General features: G+C 41.4%; 2 protein-coding genes across 2 annotated transcripts in view; one reads left to right on the top strand and one right to left on the bottom strand.

Annotated features, from left to right (window-relative positions):
* mmrn2a (multimerin 2a) overlaps nucleotides 1-4396 on the bottom strand; it is a gene marked incomplete at its 5' end in the record, with an annotated part of 35252 nt that extends 30856 nt beyond the window's left edge. The window contains one exon of the mRNA XM_083922507.1: nucleotides 4143-4396. Coding sequence (XP_083778633.1) covers nucleotides 4143-4396 — 254 coding nt within the window. The remainder of the gene's footprint in view (nucleotides 1-4142) is intronic.
* Nucleotides 4397-8833: 4437 nt separating this feature from the next.
* On the top strand, nucleotides 8834-15013 carry LOC310953928 (G-protein coupled receptor 4-like; the record flags this gene model as incomplete). The annotated part of the gene is made up of 4 exons (XM_083923193.1): nucleotides 8834-9091; nucleotides 10476-10663; nucleotides 10750-11090; nucleotides 14913-15013. 4 exons carry the CDS (start codon nucleotides 8834-8836, stop codon nucleotides 15011-15013), a joined length of 888 nt encoding a protein of 295 aa, XP_083779319.1.
* Between the last annotated feature and the right edge of the window lie 1592 nt (nucleotides 15014-16605).

Genomic DNA, 16605 nt, shown 5'->3' with positions numbered 1-16605 from the left:
GGGGAAATAGATTTTCCACATTTCCACATTTCACCGGGGGCACTTCCTCCCAGCGTCTAATTACGTCCCGGATGGGTCTGGGGATGAAAGCGTGGCGTCCTGCAGCTACAGGTTTAATTTTTTACCTCACACATGAAATAATAAACTTCAGTTGAAGATTGTTTTCTGCTCAGTGTGAAACCTGTGAGCACCGGCTCGGTCTAATACCTGGAGGACAAACGCAAGGGACACCTACAGTCTGTCTGGGACTCATGAAATCATAAAGTGAATGTGTGGCGTCTGGGCTGTGTGTGTGTGTGTGTGTGTGTGTGTGTGTGTGTGTGTGTGTGTGTGTGTGTGTGTGCGCGTGTGAGTGTGTGTGTGTGTGTGTGTGTGTGTGCAGCCTGTTATATGCTGGTAGTCAAAACATTAATCGCTCCCTGTCTAGTATTTATGTATGCAATAGATGTGACGTGTGTGTGTGTGTGTGTGTGTGTGTGTGTGTGTGTGTGTGTGTGTGTGTGTGTGTGTGTGTGTGTGTGTGTGTGGTTGTTCTTTTATCTTTGTGGGGACTACTTTGTGATTGAAGCCCTAATATGTTTGGAAAGTCCCCACTTTTTCAGAAAGTATCTTCATGTTTGATTTATTATATGACAGCGTCTCTTTGGTAAATAATAATAATAATAATAATAATAATAATAATAATAATAATAATAATAACGGTAATAATATCAAATCACACACCATCCTTAACCGTAGCATCAGAAATACTGATAATATCTTAATTCTCATCCTAATAATAATCTTTATAGCGATTCAGAATCAGGTTGAAGTGCAAGTTTGTGGAACTTTTACTTGAATATTTCCATCTTCTGCTTCTTTATTTTTCCACTCTACGTCATTTCATAAAAAGATATTGTAATTTATCACATTACATCCATTTTAAATTACTTTACCGCTTTAGATTATTAAAACAACATGTAATCAAATAATAAATAATGTGGTATTATTATAGATTAAGCTAACGATCGGTATATAGAGTAATTAAAATTAGCTCCACCTTTACAATGAGGTGGTGGAAACACTAATGCATCAATAATTTTAATACAATAATATAATCACCATATTTTCCGCACTATAAGGGGCACTACATTATAAGGCGCACCTTCAATGAATGTCTTATTTTGAAACTTTTTTCATATATAAGGCGCACCGCGTTATGAGGCGCATAGAACAGACGCTACAGTGGAGGCTGGGGTCACGTTCTGCATCCATTAGATGGAGCTGCTCTAAAGGGAACGTCAACACAACAGTCAGGGGAGGTCGTCTTGTTGCTTCCTCCACTTCGGCACCATTGATTGGTTCATGTTCAACTCTCTGGCTGCTGCTCTACTCCCGTGTTCTACTGCGTGACTAATGGCCTTGAGTGTAAACTCTGCGTCGTAAGCGTGTCTCTTAACAGGAGCCATTTTGGGCTCTTTACACAAACACACAAATGGAAATGAAACGGCACGCTTCACGCAGTCGTATATCTCAACATGCACCGCGCGTTACTTCTTCTACGGGGGAAAATAGAGTCGGCGGCTGCTCACCGTAGTTGGAGACCTGTTGTGGCTCAATATTGGTCCATATATAAGGAGCACCGCATTATAAGGCGCACTGTCGGCTTTTGAGACATTTGAAGGTTTTTAGGTGCAACTTATGGTGCGGGAAATACGGTATTCTGCGTAATGAGTTCATTTACTTTAAGTGGTACTTAAAAAGTAAAAAGTGTATTATCATGCTCGTACTTCTGTACTTGTTACTGTCGTGTTGCTACTTTTATTTGAGTAAAAAGAAAAACTTCATCCACCTCTTTTTCCTGAAACATGAGTTGGACGTTGTGAATTTTATCTCTTTCCAAACGAAACAATAAAATAAATGAGTTACGTTCCAAAATATCATAAAACCCACAAAATAATTAGAAGATTAGTAGAATGTAGAAAGTAGTAATTAGTGGAAATGTTCCGGTTTTAGTTAAAAATAAGAAGGTTGTCTTGAGTTTAACCATCAAACCCACAGCGTTCGCTCAGGAGCTGCATTACAAACTAAAAACACAAACACACTTCTCTTAGCGTAGCTACTTTATATCCTGTCAGCTGGTTTAGTCCAGTGGTTCCCAACCTGGGGGTCGAGCCCCTCCACAGGGTCACAAGATAAATCTGAGGGGTCGTGAGATGATTAATGGGAGACAATAAGTTCTGATAAACACATCTGGTTTTACTTTCTGGACTTTTCTTTTTCTTAAATACGTGCTGTCGCTCACAGTGCAATTAATAATCTACTCTCACACACCTGGGCACTTATCTTATCTATAAGACTTAGCATAACAGCGCTTAACACCGCAAACACCTTTAACTATGATGGTTCATGATGCACAGGGTCTCTGCAATATACTGTGTTTTGTTTTGTCTCCTTAAGCTGCTACGGTGTGTGTATGTGTATGTGTGTGTTTGTGTGTGTGTGTGTGTGTGTGTGTGTGTGTGCGTGTGTGTGTGTGTAAGCTTGTCGTTATAAATGTGTCTTTTAAAGGTCTGGTCTTTTCTTTTTTTTATGCTTTTAATGTTAAATTATTTCTGCAAATTAAGGGGTTGTACTGTAAATTTCGTTGTACTGGTACAAATACAATAAAGACAATTCTTCATTGTATTTTTCTTTTTTGTGCAATAACTTTATCCACCACTTTAGTACAATAATTTACTCTTGCTGCTCATTTCTTTCATAAACAGTCAAACATATACATTTACTCTACATTTAACTTATCTGATTTAACTTTCTGTGAACTATATTTGACCTGTATTTTTACATCTACCTCATATATATGTGACTAAGAGGGACGTCTTCGGTTCAAAGACTTTCTGTTTCACTTTGATACAACATTGTTTTTAGTTTTAGTCTTTGGATGTTGGGAAGTCGCTCTTCGGACTCCGATGTGTTTGTGAGACACTTGAATTTTTTAAGTTTTTTCTAAACAAAATGGTCGAAAAATAAATCTTTGCACCAACTTCATCAATAGTGTCCAAGTAGAAAGGTTCTCGTGTTCTGAACGCCATTTTAATGCTCTGAGTGTTTAAACAACATGTTGATCTGTTATTTATTTCCAGTTTGATGTTTTAAATCTTTAAATATTTTCCAGACTTGTTGCTGCATCAGAACATTCCCTAAAACCACTAAAGTATGTCTTTACCTCACTTGTTTTCAGATTAATGCTGTTAAATAACTTTGAAAACAAATCCTGGTCATTCTACGTGGACAGCAGCTAATGGTTACAACCAAATACCTGGTTAGAAATTAGTTGAGTTAAAAAAAAGTTTATAACCATCAACCCAAACATTTACTTCCATCCATGACGTCTACTCACCAATGTTTGCGTGTTATTGTTCCGCCATAAGGGGGCATTCATGGAAGTTTCTCCCAGTTGGGAACTACTTTTAATTCTAGCCTCTTGAGCTCCTGATCTCCGTTGTGTTTTACTCTCAGATCGTTCTGAAAACGTGCGACTGAGAAAATTTGCAAAGCGACCGAACCAATCAGCGTTGGTTTCTTTGGAGGATTGAAGTGAAACAGAAGAGACTGTTGAGTGTAACCAACATGGAGGCTTCCACGGATGAGATGAGCAGCTATGGAGCAAGCCGCTCACTAACTCTTTGTTCTCTGGATCCTTCTGTTGAATATGGACCGGGCTCCTGAAATTGGGCCTTTGATCCGTAAATTCACGTTAAACACAAAGGGAAAATCTCCTTTACCCACATGTTGTTTCCTTTCTGAGCTTTGCCTCCACGCTGTTAGCACGTCACACGCTTCACTCATCTGATTGGTTGGTTTGGCCCGTATGTTGGTGATGGACAGATGGTTTATCCAATCAGTAACCAGTATTTTCGCCCCTTCCCAAAAGATCTTTAGACCTCAAAAGAGTTCCCAGATGGAAATGCGGAGCAAATGAGAATCAATCCATCTGGCGGAGTCAGGTTACATGAATGCAGCATTAAAAACTGAAATGTTACAGATTCATTTTCTGTCATCTAATTGATTAACTAACCAATCGTCGCAGCTTCGTCTTTCTCACAGATTTCCTCAGTGAATGAACTGAAGTGAAGCTTGATTTCAGGATGTTTTGGACTCACCCGGTTCGGGTTGGGTAGTTCCCTCTCTCTCCAGACGGGGGGGTCTCTGTTGCCCCAGGGTGCAGCCTCTCGAGGTGGGGGGGGAAGACTGCTGTCCCGAACCTCTCCACTCCTCTTCCTCCTCCTCCTCCTCCTCCCCCTCTTCCTCCCAGCTCCTCTTCATCCTCCTCCACCTCTGGGTCCCGCGCTCTCACCTCGCAGTGAGCGCTCACCAGTAAGCCCAGCACCAGCACCAGTTCCCCCACTGCGGTCATGTCTGCTCTCCTCCACATCACTGAGTGGACGCTCGCACAACCACCAGCTGCTTTTAAACCGCTGGAGGGGAGAGAAGGAGGGAGGAGGAGGAGGAGGGAGGAAGGCCACACCTCCTGTTTCCTCTGAAGTACTCACATCTTGTACTTCAGTGTAGAAATACTCTGTCACATGCAAAAGTATATTCAAAAGCCCTCATTCTGCAGAATATTATATATTATTTGATAATAATTACTGATGCATTAATGTGTTTATTGCTCTAATGTTGCAACAGGTAAAGGTGGATAATTGTCGGGTTATTGCTCGATTATGTAGTTTTAATAATCTGAGTAACTAAAGCTGTCAGATAAATGTAGTATTATAAAAGTTAAATATTTGAGCGTATTTAACTCTGAATTCACTCCTTTACTCTCTGTCTTCATCCTTTTCCTGTGAAGCGATAAGAAGAGGAAACCCACCGAGCTGCAGGAGAAATTACCTCCTTCCTTTGTGTGTGCGCGTGTGTGTGTGTGTGTGTGTGTGTGTGTGTGTGTGTGTGCTGTACTTGTAGCGTTGTGAGGACCAGTTAAGAGTTTCATTCCTGCAGTGAGGACATTCTTGAAAGGGCTGTTTGGGGGTTAAGACTTGGTTTAATTTTGGTAAGCTGTTTGAATATTTATTCCATGTAATTTCAGTTTTCATCACTAGTTTCGAACGTTATTAATCCATAATCAATGGTTAGGACCCCTTAGTGTCACTTTTGAACGCTCTTTGAGTTTTGTTGTGAACTAAAATAAAACCAACATTACTTGGCTAGGTTTATGTCGATCGGTTTCAGGAAAATATTGTGGTTTGGGTTAAAATACTCAACATATTGTCATCAAGAGATATGATAGCTAACAAAAAGTGAGGCACAACAATTCATATGATACCTGATGAAATAGGAAGTTCTGTGTACCGTTGTGAAGATTGGTAGGTGACCATAACCTACCTTTGGGAACCTACACAGATTGTGGCGCTTTTATACTACATCAGCCCACTCCCTTCTTTGTTTTGGATGTAATTTCTACAGTAATGTTTCAGGCGTATGATCTTTGGGGTATGACATGATGGAACTGGAACTGCTCTGCTGGTGGGCGACAGCAGATGGCGCTGGAAATAAAGTGAGCGCCATCTGCGCCCAAAAAAACACTTGTGCGGTTGCAAAGAAACAACTATATATCCGATGATACATTTTTTTTCAACTGTCACAACCCCCCGAAACTACTTATGTTAATATAATTATAATAGAATATGATACATTCGGTTCAATAACTTTTTAAAAGTCCAGAAACCGCTTAGCCGGAGCGCTAACGAGAATCAGCTGAAGTGTGTGGTTTGCCTGCTCTATGGGCCACATAACCAAGGCCTTTGACAGGAGGATGAGTCTCCAAAACAAAACAAAAAAACATCTGAGCTTTGGGGTGTGACACGTGCGCAGTGAATGAATGGTGTGCAATTTGCTGAGAGGCTTAATAGCTGGTGCACTATTGAAGCAGATTCAAGTGAGTTAAAGTAAATTGAAGTAGAGGAGGGAGAGCCGGAGGGGTTCCTGTCCAGCCGGAGAGAGCCGGGGACTTTTCCACCGGGAGAGGGGGGCGGGGGGGTCGGATGGTTGGATGGTTGGATGGTGGGTGGGGGTCATTTCCGAGGATTGTTTCAGAGCTGTGTGGGAGTGGGGGTGGGGTTTGAAATGTGCAGCAGAGAAAGAGAAAGTGTAGAAAGATACTTTGGCACTTAGTAATCAACTCGTATGCCAACCCCCCCCCCCCACACACACACACACACACACACGATTTCTAGTGCGTCATAAGCAGCATTGTTTATCTCTGTTTATCGTGCTCTTTTATTGTTAGTTTTCTTTTTTTATTGTTATCTTATTGATTAATTGTGTTGTGATGTGTTTACCTTGTTTATTTAACATCAACCTGCCAAAGGTACTAAAAATACACATAAGCTACTGGCTATAATCGTGCATATTTACATGTCAATGTTTGTTAATATGCACTGGTCCTGTTGCTGTTTTGTAAATAAATAAATCTGAAATCTGAAGAATTTATGATTTTATATGATCTTTAGTTAATATTCATGTTTATCAAACGTATCGAATTAGCCAGAAAGTTAATTACAAGTTAGTGTAAACAAAATGTACATTTTTCAGGTACTTGTACGTTACTTATATTTTAATATTTCCATTTTCTGCTACAGCCTACTTATAATATTGTACTTTTTACTGCACTACATTTACTTTACAGATTCACATTAGTAAAATAAATATAATAAACCATTATACAACCTTTATTGATTCCAGATGAAATTCAGGTGTTTCAACAGCACAAAGACAGAAATAGGAGTATAAATAAAGGAGCTAAAAGCAATTAAAGTTATTTAAACGAGCTCCACCTTTATCTTTAAGCAACATTAAAGTGATGAACACATTAATGCATCATTTGTTATGACACAATAATATATTTATTATTCTATCTTGACTTTTGGTTGTTTAACTGTATTTTGATGCTGATATTGTTTCAGTAATATTTTGAATTCTGTGTTTGTTAACTCTGTGTTTGTTAACTCTGTGTTTGTCGGGCAGGTAACAAGAGAAAAGATCTTCCAGGCTGACAGGAACAGTTCAGATAAATCTGTCTTCATGGTCCGAACAGGTGAGCAGGAACAGAGCAAGTAAACATCACAGGCTGACAGGTTCAGGTTCGGGTTCGGGTTCGGGTTTAGGTTCAGGTACATTTTTTGGATCAGGTACGGGTTTAGGGGGTGAACAGGTGAGCAGGAACAAAGCAGGTAAACATCACAGGCCAACAGGTTCAGGTTCAGGTTTGGGTTTTGGTTCGGGTTCAGATTCAGGTTCAGGGGGATGAGGAACAGGTGAGCAGGAACAAAGCAGGTAAACATCAGAGGCTGACAGGTTCAGGTTCGGGCTCAGGGTCAGTATCGGGTTCAGGTTCAGTATCGGGTACGGGTTCAGGTTCAGGTTCAGGTACGGGTTCAGGTTCAGGTTCAGGTTCAGGTACGGGTTCAGGGGGATGAGGAGCAGGTGAGCAGGTGGATGACAGAGTGAGGTATGGGGACATCTGGTGGACGGATTAAAGATTGCACCCCCGAGGCTGTTCATGAACTATAACGTGAGTGTTTTTGTGTTTAACAGTCTTTGGTAACCATAGAAGTTATTTGTGTTTATGAAAACTGCTCGTTATGATGTTCCAGTAAACAACTGTTTTCATTTACATAATTGGAACCTGCTGCCTGCATGTTCCTTCATTTCCCTTAAATTCAAATCTGACGTGTGTGAGACTCAAATATCTGATTGTAACTAACAAGTATAGTTTAAATAACTGATGATGATGCAAAACAGTATTTTGAATAAGAAGAAATTATGTAAGGAAAGAAGAAGAAAGGAAATGGAGAGGAACCATGATTCAGTGTGAGTTTAAGTTTTGGAACAAATGAAGTCGGTGCTCATTTGTGGACAGGGACTCATTATTGGGGGCTCTTATTCTTGGCATCAAGATCGCCACACTATGATATGAATCCGCAGTAGGCGCGGTCAAACCTTCAGTGCACGCTACTTAACACGAAATTCGTATTACAAATGCAAATTCATGGCTGAGTTTCTCTTCCTCAGGAGAGGAGGTGTGAATGATCATCACCCCAGCTGATGTTTTTACCGGGGACGGTTTGGATGCAGAGGACAAAACATCCAAACTGGTGCAGGGGACTCATCCAGGTGGAGTCCTGCACATTTCAAAGGTAAATGGAGAGACTTTGCTTTGGTTTATATATAGAGAGAGAGATGATTAGCACTCATATCTGTAACAGACCGACAGCTTTAGACTCAATGCTGTTAAAGAAAGAAAATAGCTAAAAAGATACAACATGCAGACATATGATACATGAGTTTTTTAAATTGAATAAATTCAGAGAGCGAACAAGTTATCATTATTATTATTGTTGTCTATTTTTTGTGTTGATGTTTGGAGTTTTGATGGAAATGATGAGAGATATGCGAAGGACTTCAGATATGATTATTGATGATCCTGGAGAAACCTACTGTAGCATGAACTACCACGGAGTATTTTGCACTGTGGTGTTTATGTTTTCACCTCATGCCATGATCACTCCTTGCTCCTCGCTGTACTCGACGCGGGAAACGACGCCCTGTGAAGACTAAATTCGGTCTGACTCCTAAACGAGGTGTGCAGCTCAAACTTGGGGCTCCAATCGTTCAGCGTATGCCCAGCTGTGATCCTGGAGCGCGGGTTTACAGTTGAAATCCTGGCGCGTTTGGCTGTGACTAAAACAGCCGCGTCTGACACACAGGGACTGGTTTACTACAGGTTCACTGTGGGTCCATGTTAAACAACCTGCTCCCTTTCTCTCTTAAACTGCAGGTTTCTCTCTGAAGAATGGAAGATTTCTACAACAACACTTCACAGAACCACAGCTTTTATGAGTATTATCACAACTATGACTATTATCCCTATGATCCCTATAATGACTATTTTGGCCATTATGACTATTATGACTATTATGATTACAACAACAACAACACCATCAACGTCCCCATTTCTAAGTTGAGAGATGCACTGTACGTGGGGACCTGGATAATCATTTGTCTCGGCCTTCCTTTGACCCTCATGGCCATCTATTCTCTTCTTTCTCTGGTATGAACATGATGACTGAGATTTGTGTATTTTCTGTACGTCATGTCAACAACGACCCCAATCATTAATATAATAATATCATATAAAAGTAATAATACTATTGTGAATGAAACTCCTTCACATTGATCAGGAGGTTTTCGTTTCAATAATAACCGGCTCTACACATTATCCTGCTTATTACATTACTGATTTAAAATGATTTATTACATCCACTAATAATAGTTTGTGTGATTCTACAGTTGTAAATGCAGCCACCGTAGCCCGATCATCAGACTAATTGTATTATAGTCTGTGCCCTCAGTTCATTTTGGATTTCCACGAGGTGTTCATAACTCGGAGCAGAGCAAGCCTGCTCAGAAGAATGCATTTCCTTTTCCCTGCTAGTTAGAAGAAGAGGGTGTGGATCTAATGTCTGGATTCGACCGTAAACTTGTGTTGCACAGATCAGGGAACTCAGATACACTATCAGCTCTCCTTCTCCTACGCCGCGTCTGGGCCATGTTTACAAAACGATCCCCGTTTCTATTTACGAGTGTCTGTCTCCTTCAGCCTCAGAGAAAGATGCAGGAAAAAACTCTAAAGACATTTGTCACGGAGTCATGATGACACCAAAGAGCAGATGATTGGCTGTGAGGATTTTCGTCACTGGGCATTAGGGGCGGGGCGCTTTTTAGATGCGTCGCTGAATGCAAAAGTGGTGGTTAGCACTGTCGCCTCACAACAAGAGAGTCCCTGGTTCAAATCCCGGCTGGGGTCCTTCTTTGTGGAGTTTGGATGTTGTCCCCGTGTCTGCGTGGGTTCTCTCCGGGTTCTTCGGTTTCCTCCCACAGTCCAAAGACGTGCACGTGTTCGGTTCCTTGATGACTCTAAATCACCCGTAGGTGTGAATGGTTGTCTGTCTCTGTTCGTCTCTATGTGTCCTGTGATAGACTGGCGTCCTGTCCAGGGTGGACCCCGCCTCACGCCCGATGTCAGCTGGGATCGGCTCCAGCCCCTCGCAACCCCGACAGGGACAAGAGGTTGAAGATGAATGAATGAATTACATTAACATTAACTTCATTAAAAGTTAATGTTTAACTTCATTAAAATAGAGTCATAGAGAAGAACAGCTTGCTCGTACAAACAACAAAGTGGAGGAAAAGCAAGAAACGGTTAAAACGGGTTAGAAATTAGTTGTTACGAAATAGTTGTTTGAACGGGGCAGAAGAATACGTTTTCATGACTAATAAACAACGAGCTGTGCGTGAGCGGCACACTAAAGAATTATGCATATGGAGTCACACTGTTCCAGGCAGTATTTATGGAAAATAAAGTGGAAATGAAGAATATTGCTGCCGTTTTGTTTCCAACTAATTTCTTTACTTTCCCCAATGTTTTCCTGCAGGTGCGAAATGATCACGTGGCTCCGATCTACGTCATCAACCTTCTCATTTCAGACATCGTCCAGTTCTGCTGCCTGATACAGAAGGTGGCAGAACTTGAGGATAAGGAAATGAATAAAATCTTCTTCTTGATTTACAACTGTAGTGTGAAAACGAGCGTTGTCTTCATGGTGTGCATCGCCCTGGAAAGGTATCCGTCTATCCAGGATGTGTTCAGCTGTGTCCGACCCTTGTGTTACTGTAGTATTGTGAAGCTGCGTCTACCTTGTTTTACAGGTATTTGCTCATCGTTCACCCGATGTGGTACCGCTTCAGACGAAACATCAAGACCTCTGTGGTGGTCTGTGTCCTGGTCTGGGTCCTCACTGCCACCCTCCAGTTCTTCACTGTATATTTCTATAATTATTACTTTACAAAAATCTTCCAGAACGTCACTTTCCTCCTTCCTTTCCCGTTGCTCATATTCTTCCTGGGTGCGACCCTCAAAACCCTGTCTGCTTCTATCTCCGTCCCTTCTGACGAAAAGCGTCGAATTGTGGGAATGTTGGTGGTGGTGCTGCTCATTTACACGCTGCTGTTTCTGCCCCACATCATTTATTTAAACATACGAAGACACAGTTCGCATTTTCGAATTTTGTCTACCATGTTTTTGAGGTTTAGTCCTCTTGCAGACTTGGTGATGTACATAGTCTTGATGAAAGGGATCGTACACAATCCTTGTTTTCGCAGAATTCAACACAACGATATCAGCGTTTCAGTAATAACGATAACAACAGGTCGACAGTCGGTTTCAGGTAAGCAGTGAAAGAGTGTCATTATTGTCCTTTCATCGCAGAAGCAAAGCAGATGTTTTTTTGATTCAGAGCTCATTGGAGCTGCCCCTCCGTCTTATTCCTAAACCTTTATTTTGTATGTTAAACACAGGAAAAGCATCTTTTCTTATGAGTTATATTTAAAGTTCTCAGCTTTTTTTTAAGGGATAAACATGAAAAACAAAGTTTTACAGATGACAAAGAAAATTAAACTTTTTGATTCAGTAGTTTGTCTGTTATGACTAATGTACAGTATGTCTTTCCAGGACTGTGTTTTTTATTTGTTTATCTTTATTAAATGTCTTTTATTTTAAGTGTTTTGATGATGAGGATTTAGAGCATCATTATTACAGCCCTTGTGGATGAAATCTAATCACACTGTCTGTAATTATATATATATAATAAATATATAATAAATGAACTTGTTTCTTTCTTTTGTTTCTTAGACAACTTACAGAGTCAAGTCTCAGGATACATCAGTGAAAGTACAGAATAATGTACATAAATACAAAGTATGACATAAAAGAGGACAACAGTCTCAAATTAAAAAGAAAACAATAGAAAAATTGATTATTAGTGAATAAATAAAATCAAAAAGAAAACATTCAATGGAAGAAAACATTAATTCATAGTAGTTATTATGTTGTGATTGGTTCTGGACAGTCTCTCTCTCCTTTTTAGTTTTTTTTATCCCTCTGTGTTTTTCTGTATGTGCTTTCTTTCGTTTCTCTGGTTTTGAGTTTGTTTTACTGGCAGGTGATTCTTGTTAGCATTGATCACCTGCCACTCTGTATATTAAGCCGGTACTGAGCCTCAATCTGTGCCGGATCAAACCCTCAACATACCCTGATGTCGCCCTGTGTACCTGTTCCTCTTGTGCCCATTCATCATGTGAGTTTGTATCAGTTCTCTTTGTGTTTTTCCTTTGTGTTAATTCACCTTTTGTAAATAAGTTTTATTAAATTTGTTAATACCGTCTCCAGAGTTCCGTGCCTGCATTTGGGTCATCATCACACATGACATATTAAATATTTGTCTCCTGAAAATATCGTAAAGGAGCTCAAAGCTTTATTGAAATGCACAGGCTTATATTAGCAAATTACATTTTTTCTAGTTTAAGGTTGAATAAAACATCAGCCATTGGCGGTCAAAGGAACCTGTTTGTCTCACTCACACGAAGGCAAATGTTAAAAAGGCAAGAAAAACATAAGGACGACATGTTTGATGATTTAACAGAGAAATAAACTTAATAACAATAATATAAAGTAATGAATTAAACAAAAAAGTGCTTGAAAAACAAACATTTGAAAACGGTTTGTTCAGGACCTGACCAGCAGACGGCAGCAACGTGTAACGCAACTGTGTTCAAATCAAGCAGAGTCTGAGAACCAGCACCTTTTCAGAAGTTTAATTCAAGCACTTTGACTCTTATTGTTGTTTTGGATCATTAGAATAAATGGAATAAAAGTTTGGAATATATCCAGTGGGGTGATAAAAAATTACATTTAGACTATATGAACATTTTAAAGTCCCCCTCCACTTAAAAATTAGGTTTTTCTTCCTGTTCCTACAGTTGGATGTTTGAGCTTCACTCTGCAGAGTTTAACCCAAGAATCTGAGAGTAGAAAGTTTCTCTGTGCTCTTGATAATCTGAGTTCTCAGCATGATTTGTGACATTACAACTGTTCACGGTGGTGTGGTGGTCAACACTGTCGCCCCACAACAATAGGGTTCCTTGTTTGAATCCCGCCTGTGTGGCGTTTGCATGAGTTCCCGTGTCTGCGCGCATCTTCTCCGGGTTCTCCGGTTTCCTCCCAGTCCAAAGACGTGAAGATTAATTGATGACTCTAAAATTGCCCGTAGGTGTGAATGTTTGTCTGTCTCTGTTCGTCTCTATGTGTCCTGTGATAGACTGGCGTCCTGTCTAGGGTGGACCCCGCCTCGTGGTTGAAGATGAATGAATGAACAACTAGTTCAAAGTCAATCCTGGTCCAATATTGTACAACACCAATAAGTGTGAGCAAGTTGAAGTCGCCAGTGTTGCAATAAACTAGGAAGCATCTCGTGTCAGGTATGAACAATTTAGATATTAACAACATTTGCATATTCATAAATTCCGTTTTTTTAAGGCGTAGATGCCTTTTTATAAATTTACATTTGGAAATTATACTTTAAAAACACATAATTGCTCCCAACAGACTATATGTTTAAGTTGTAAAACATGTCTGAAAGGGCATCATAGACAGAATGATTGAGTCTGTTCAACATGCCGGCTAAAAAGACGGTTATCGTTGACACTGTGCACAAGATTTCTGCATAACTGTATACCTAATGTATATGTATATAAATATACAGATTTATAGATATTGATGTTGTTGTTGCAACTTGCAGTTGCTCATGGAGGAATTGTTGGGTTTCTGTAAATCATGAATAAGGGTTCGTCCACGCGATCGAAAACAACCTTTTTTTCCTCCGTCGTTCTTAAAAAGTTTTCCGTCCACTCGGCCTCTGCTCATAAATCTCTGTGTCCACATGAAACCAGGTAAACCGACTCCATGCGCTGTAGTTCACATGCCAGGCCTGGAGGTGGCGCTGTAACTGCCACAGAAACACACCAACAAAGGAGAAGAAGAGACGGGGAGACGCTGTGGAGAATCCAAACACCGGAGAGTTTCTCTCCAAATACTCCTCCATCCTAGAGACAAACGTGTCCCTGGTTCTGGTCTTAGTGGAGACTTTGGTGCTGTTCTGGACTCTGATGCACCGATCACTCTGCAGTTAGTGTCCTCACTGAGCAGAGGGTGCTGCTGGGAGCCCCTTCACTCTGCAGTAAGTGTCCTCACTGAGCAGAGGGTGCTGCTGGGAGGCCCTTCACTCTGCAGTTAGTGTCCTCACTGAGCAGAGGGTGCTGCTGGGAAAACCCTTCACTCTGCAGTTAGTGTCCTCACTGAGCAGAGGGTGCTGCTGGGAGCCCCTTCACTCTGCAGTTGGTGTCCTCACTGAGCAGTGGTGGGTGCTGCTGGGAGCCCCTTCACTCTGCAGTTAGTGTCCTCACTGAGCAGAGGGTGCTGCTGGGAGCCCCTTCACTCTGCAGTTAGTGTCCTCACTGAGCAGAGGGGGCTGCTGGGAGCCCCTTCCCTGTCCCAAAGCACTCACAGGCGCCACTTTCTCACTACATTTAGAGACATTTCACAGCTTCTTAGAACTTAATTCATAAAAAAAATGTAGCTCCTTATTCAGACTGTGTGCGTGTGTGTGTGTGTGTGTGTGTGTGTGTGTGTGTGTGTGTGTGTGTGTGTGCGTGTGTGTTTGAGCTGCCATTATACAACCATTGTTTGTCTGTAAGCAGACAATGGAGTCTTTAATTCAGATGAAACAGATGATAATACAGTGGAGAAACAGCTTTAACACAGTGATACAAACACAACGAGCCTTTTCACCACAACAGCTGATTTACTATGTTTCAAGAGAAATTTGTGTTTTATCACCGATCCAATTATTTTGACCTTCTGTGCCTCAGAGGTTCACAGATAGCCGGTTTGTTGGTGTCGTTGATGGATTACTGAATGAGCCTATCCAGCTAGTAAGTCGTGTTGTAAGTTGATAAAACGTAAAGGTTTGCTGCAGGTGCTGGACGAACGGTCGTCTCAGACGGTGGACTCACTGATCTGAAGGGTTTCGAGCGTCCAGTTCTCCAAGGATCAACTCGCTCCCAATCACATGTGTGAGGAATCCAGCACCTGCCTGCTAATTGATTGTTGCAGTGTTTAAACGAGGGTGGTGTGTGTGTGTGTGTGTGTGTGTGTGTGTGTGTGTGTGTGTGTGTGTGTGTGTGTGTGTGTGTGTGTGTGTGTGTGTGTGTGTGTGTGTGTGTGTGTGTGTGTGTGTGTGTGTGTGTGTGTGTGTTCTCCACATGCCTGCCTCTGTAATCATTTTTTTTCCATGACAGCAGTGACATGAATGTTTCTGCGAACCCAGCAACAAATCAACTCCACCCGACTCTAACAGGTCGACCTCCATCAGAGGTTTTTAGCTGAGTTGGCGTTTGCATACTCTTCTCTTATTGGACGGCTGTTACTGCTTATTTTCGTTACGTAGTTTATTTCCAGAGTGCAGACTTTGCTCTTGATAACATTTCCTCACCATCAATATGCGTGCGTGCGTGCATGCATGTGTGTGTTTGTGAGAGTGCACAGGCCGATGGTCAGTATTGATCAACCCTGTTTGAGGCGGCCAGCTCTCATCGCCGTGGTAACCCACAGCAGCCCATGATGTTGCTGCTGATCGCGCCCCCACCCTGGGGGAAAAAAATAAGATGAAATGGGCTCTAAAAATAGACCGGCGCCGCCGTTAGCTAATCAGAGAAAGAGGGGTGAGGGAGCCACGGGTGTGTCTGGGAGAGTGGTGTGTGTGTGTGTGTGTGTGTGCGTGCGTGCGTGTGTGTTGTGCTGAGTCATACTCAGGTTCCTGTTAGGAAAGAGGGGGAAGATGATGATGTCTTCATTTTAGCATGCTAGGCGGTGTTAGCGTGATAATACAATCAAAACGTACGATAATTAATAAATGCTGATGGAATATTCAGATCAAAGTGCAACAGTGTAAAAGTCCAGAACTGAAATTGTATAACCATCAAATGTCTCATTGACTTCCAGAATTTCTCCTCATGAGCAGAATTTCCAGCACGTCAAATACCTCAGTTTTATCCGCGGACTTAATAATAAAGCTTCCAATGTCCAGCAGGAAGAGACTCCACCGGCTCCAAAAAGAAGCGTGATTGTACAGAAGTCATTGAGAAAATTAGCCTACTTCTCACTATAGACTGTATAAAAAATGGACGTAGCGTCTCGAGGTCCGTTCTCTCAACTTGATCCAAGCGTCCTCGCCTACGGGAGTCTCCATCTTGTCAGACTTTGACTCCTCCTCATTTCCTCTGACCAAAAAAGGGCATGTATGTGACGTTGGGGGGGAGGGATATTGTTTTAAAAAAATTCACCCCCCTCAGTGTTGCCATGGAGATATGACCTAAACGTACAGACTAGAATGTTCTTTTGTCCTTAAACAGGTTTAATGATGCTGTGTAAATGGCCTGTTTAACATGGGGGTCAATGAGAAACTGCTCTGTTATGAAACCTGCCCCTAGTGGACACTCAGAGAACTGCGTGTTATAATAACGTTAAGTGTTATAAACTTTTGTTTCCACAGAGAATATTTTCCGCAATTCTCCAAGAATCCAAAGCAAAAATCACAGTGTCTTTTTGTCGAGCTAACTTCCGGGTCGGCCTACAAAAATACGTCCCAGTTTAAATATAAACGACATGTA

The sequence above is a fragment of the Echiichthys vipera genome, assembly GCF_963691815.1.
Source record: "Echiichthys vipera genome assembly, chromosome: 11".
In the NCBI taxonomy this organism is placed as follows: Eukaryota; Metazoa; Chordata; class Actinopteri; order Perciformes; family Trachinidae; genus Echiichthys; species Echiichthys vipera.
Note: the sequence above shows the minus strand (reverse complement) of the source record. Positions and strands in the feature narration are given on the sequence as shown.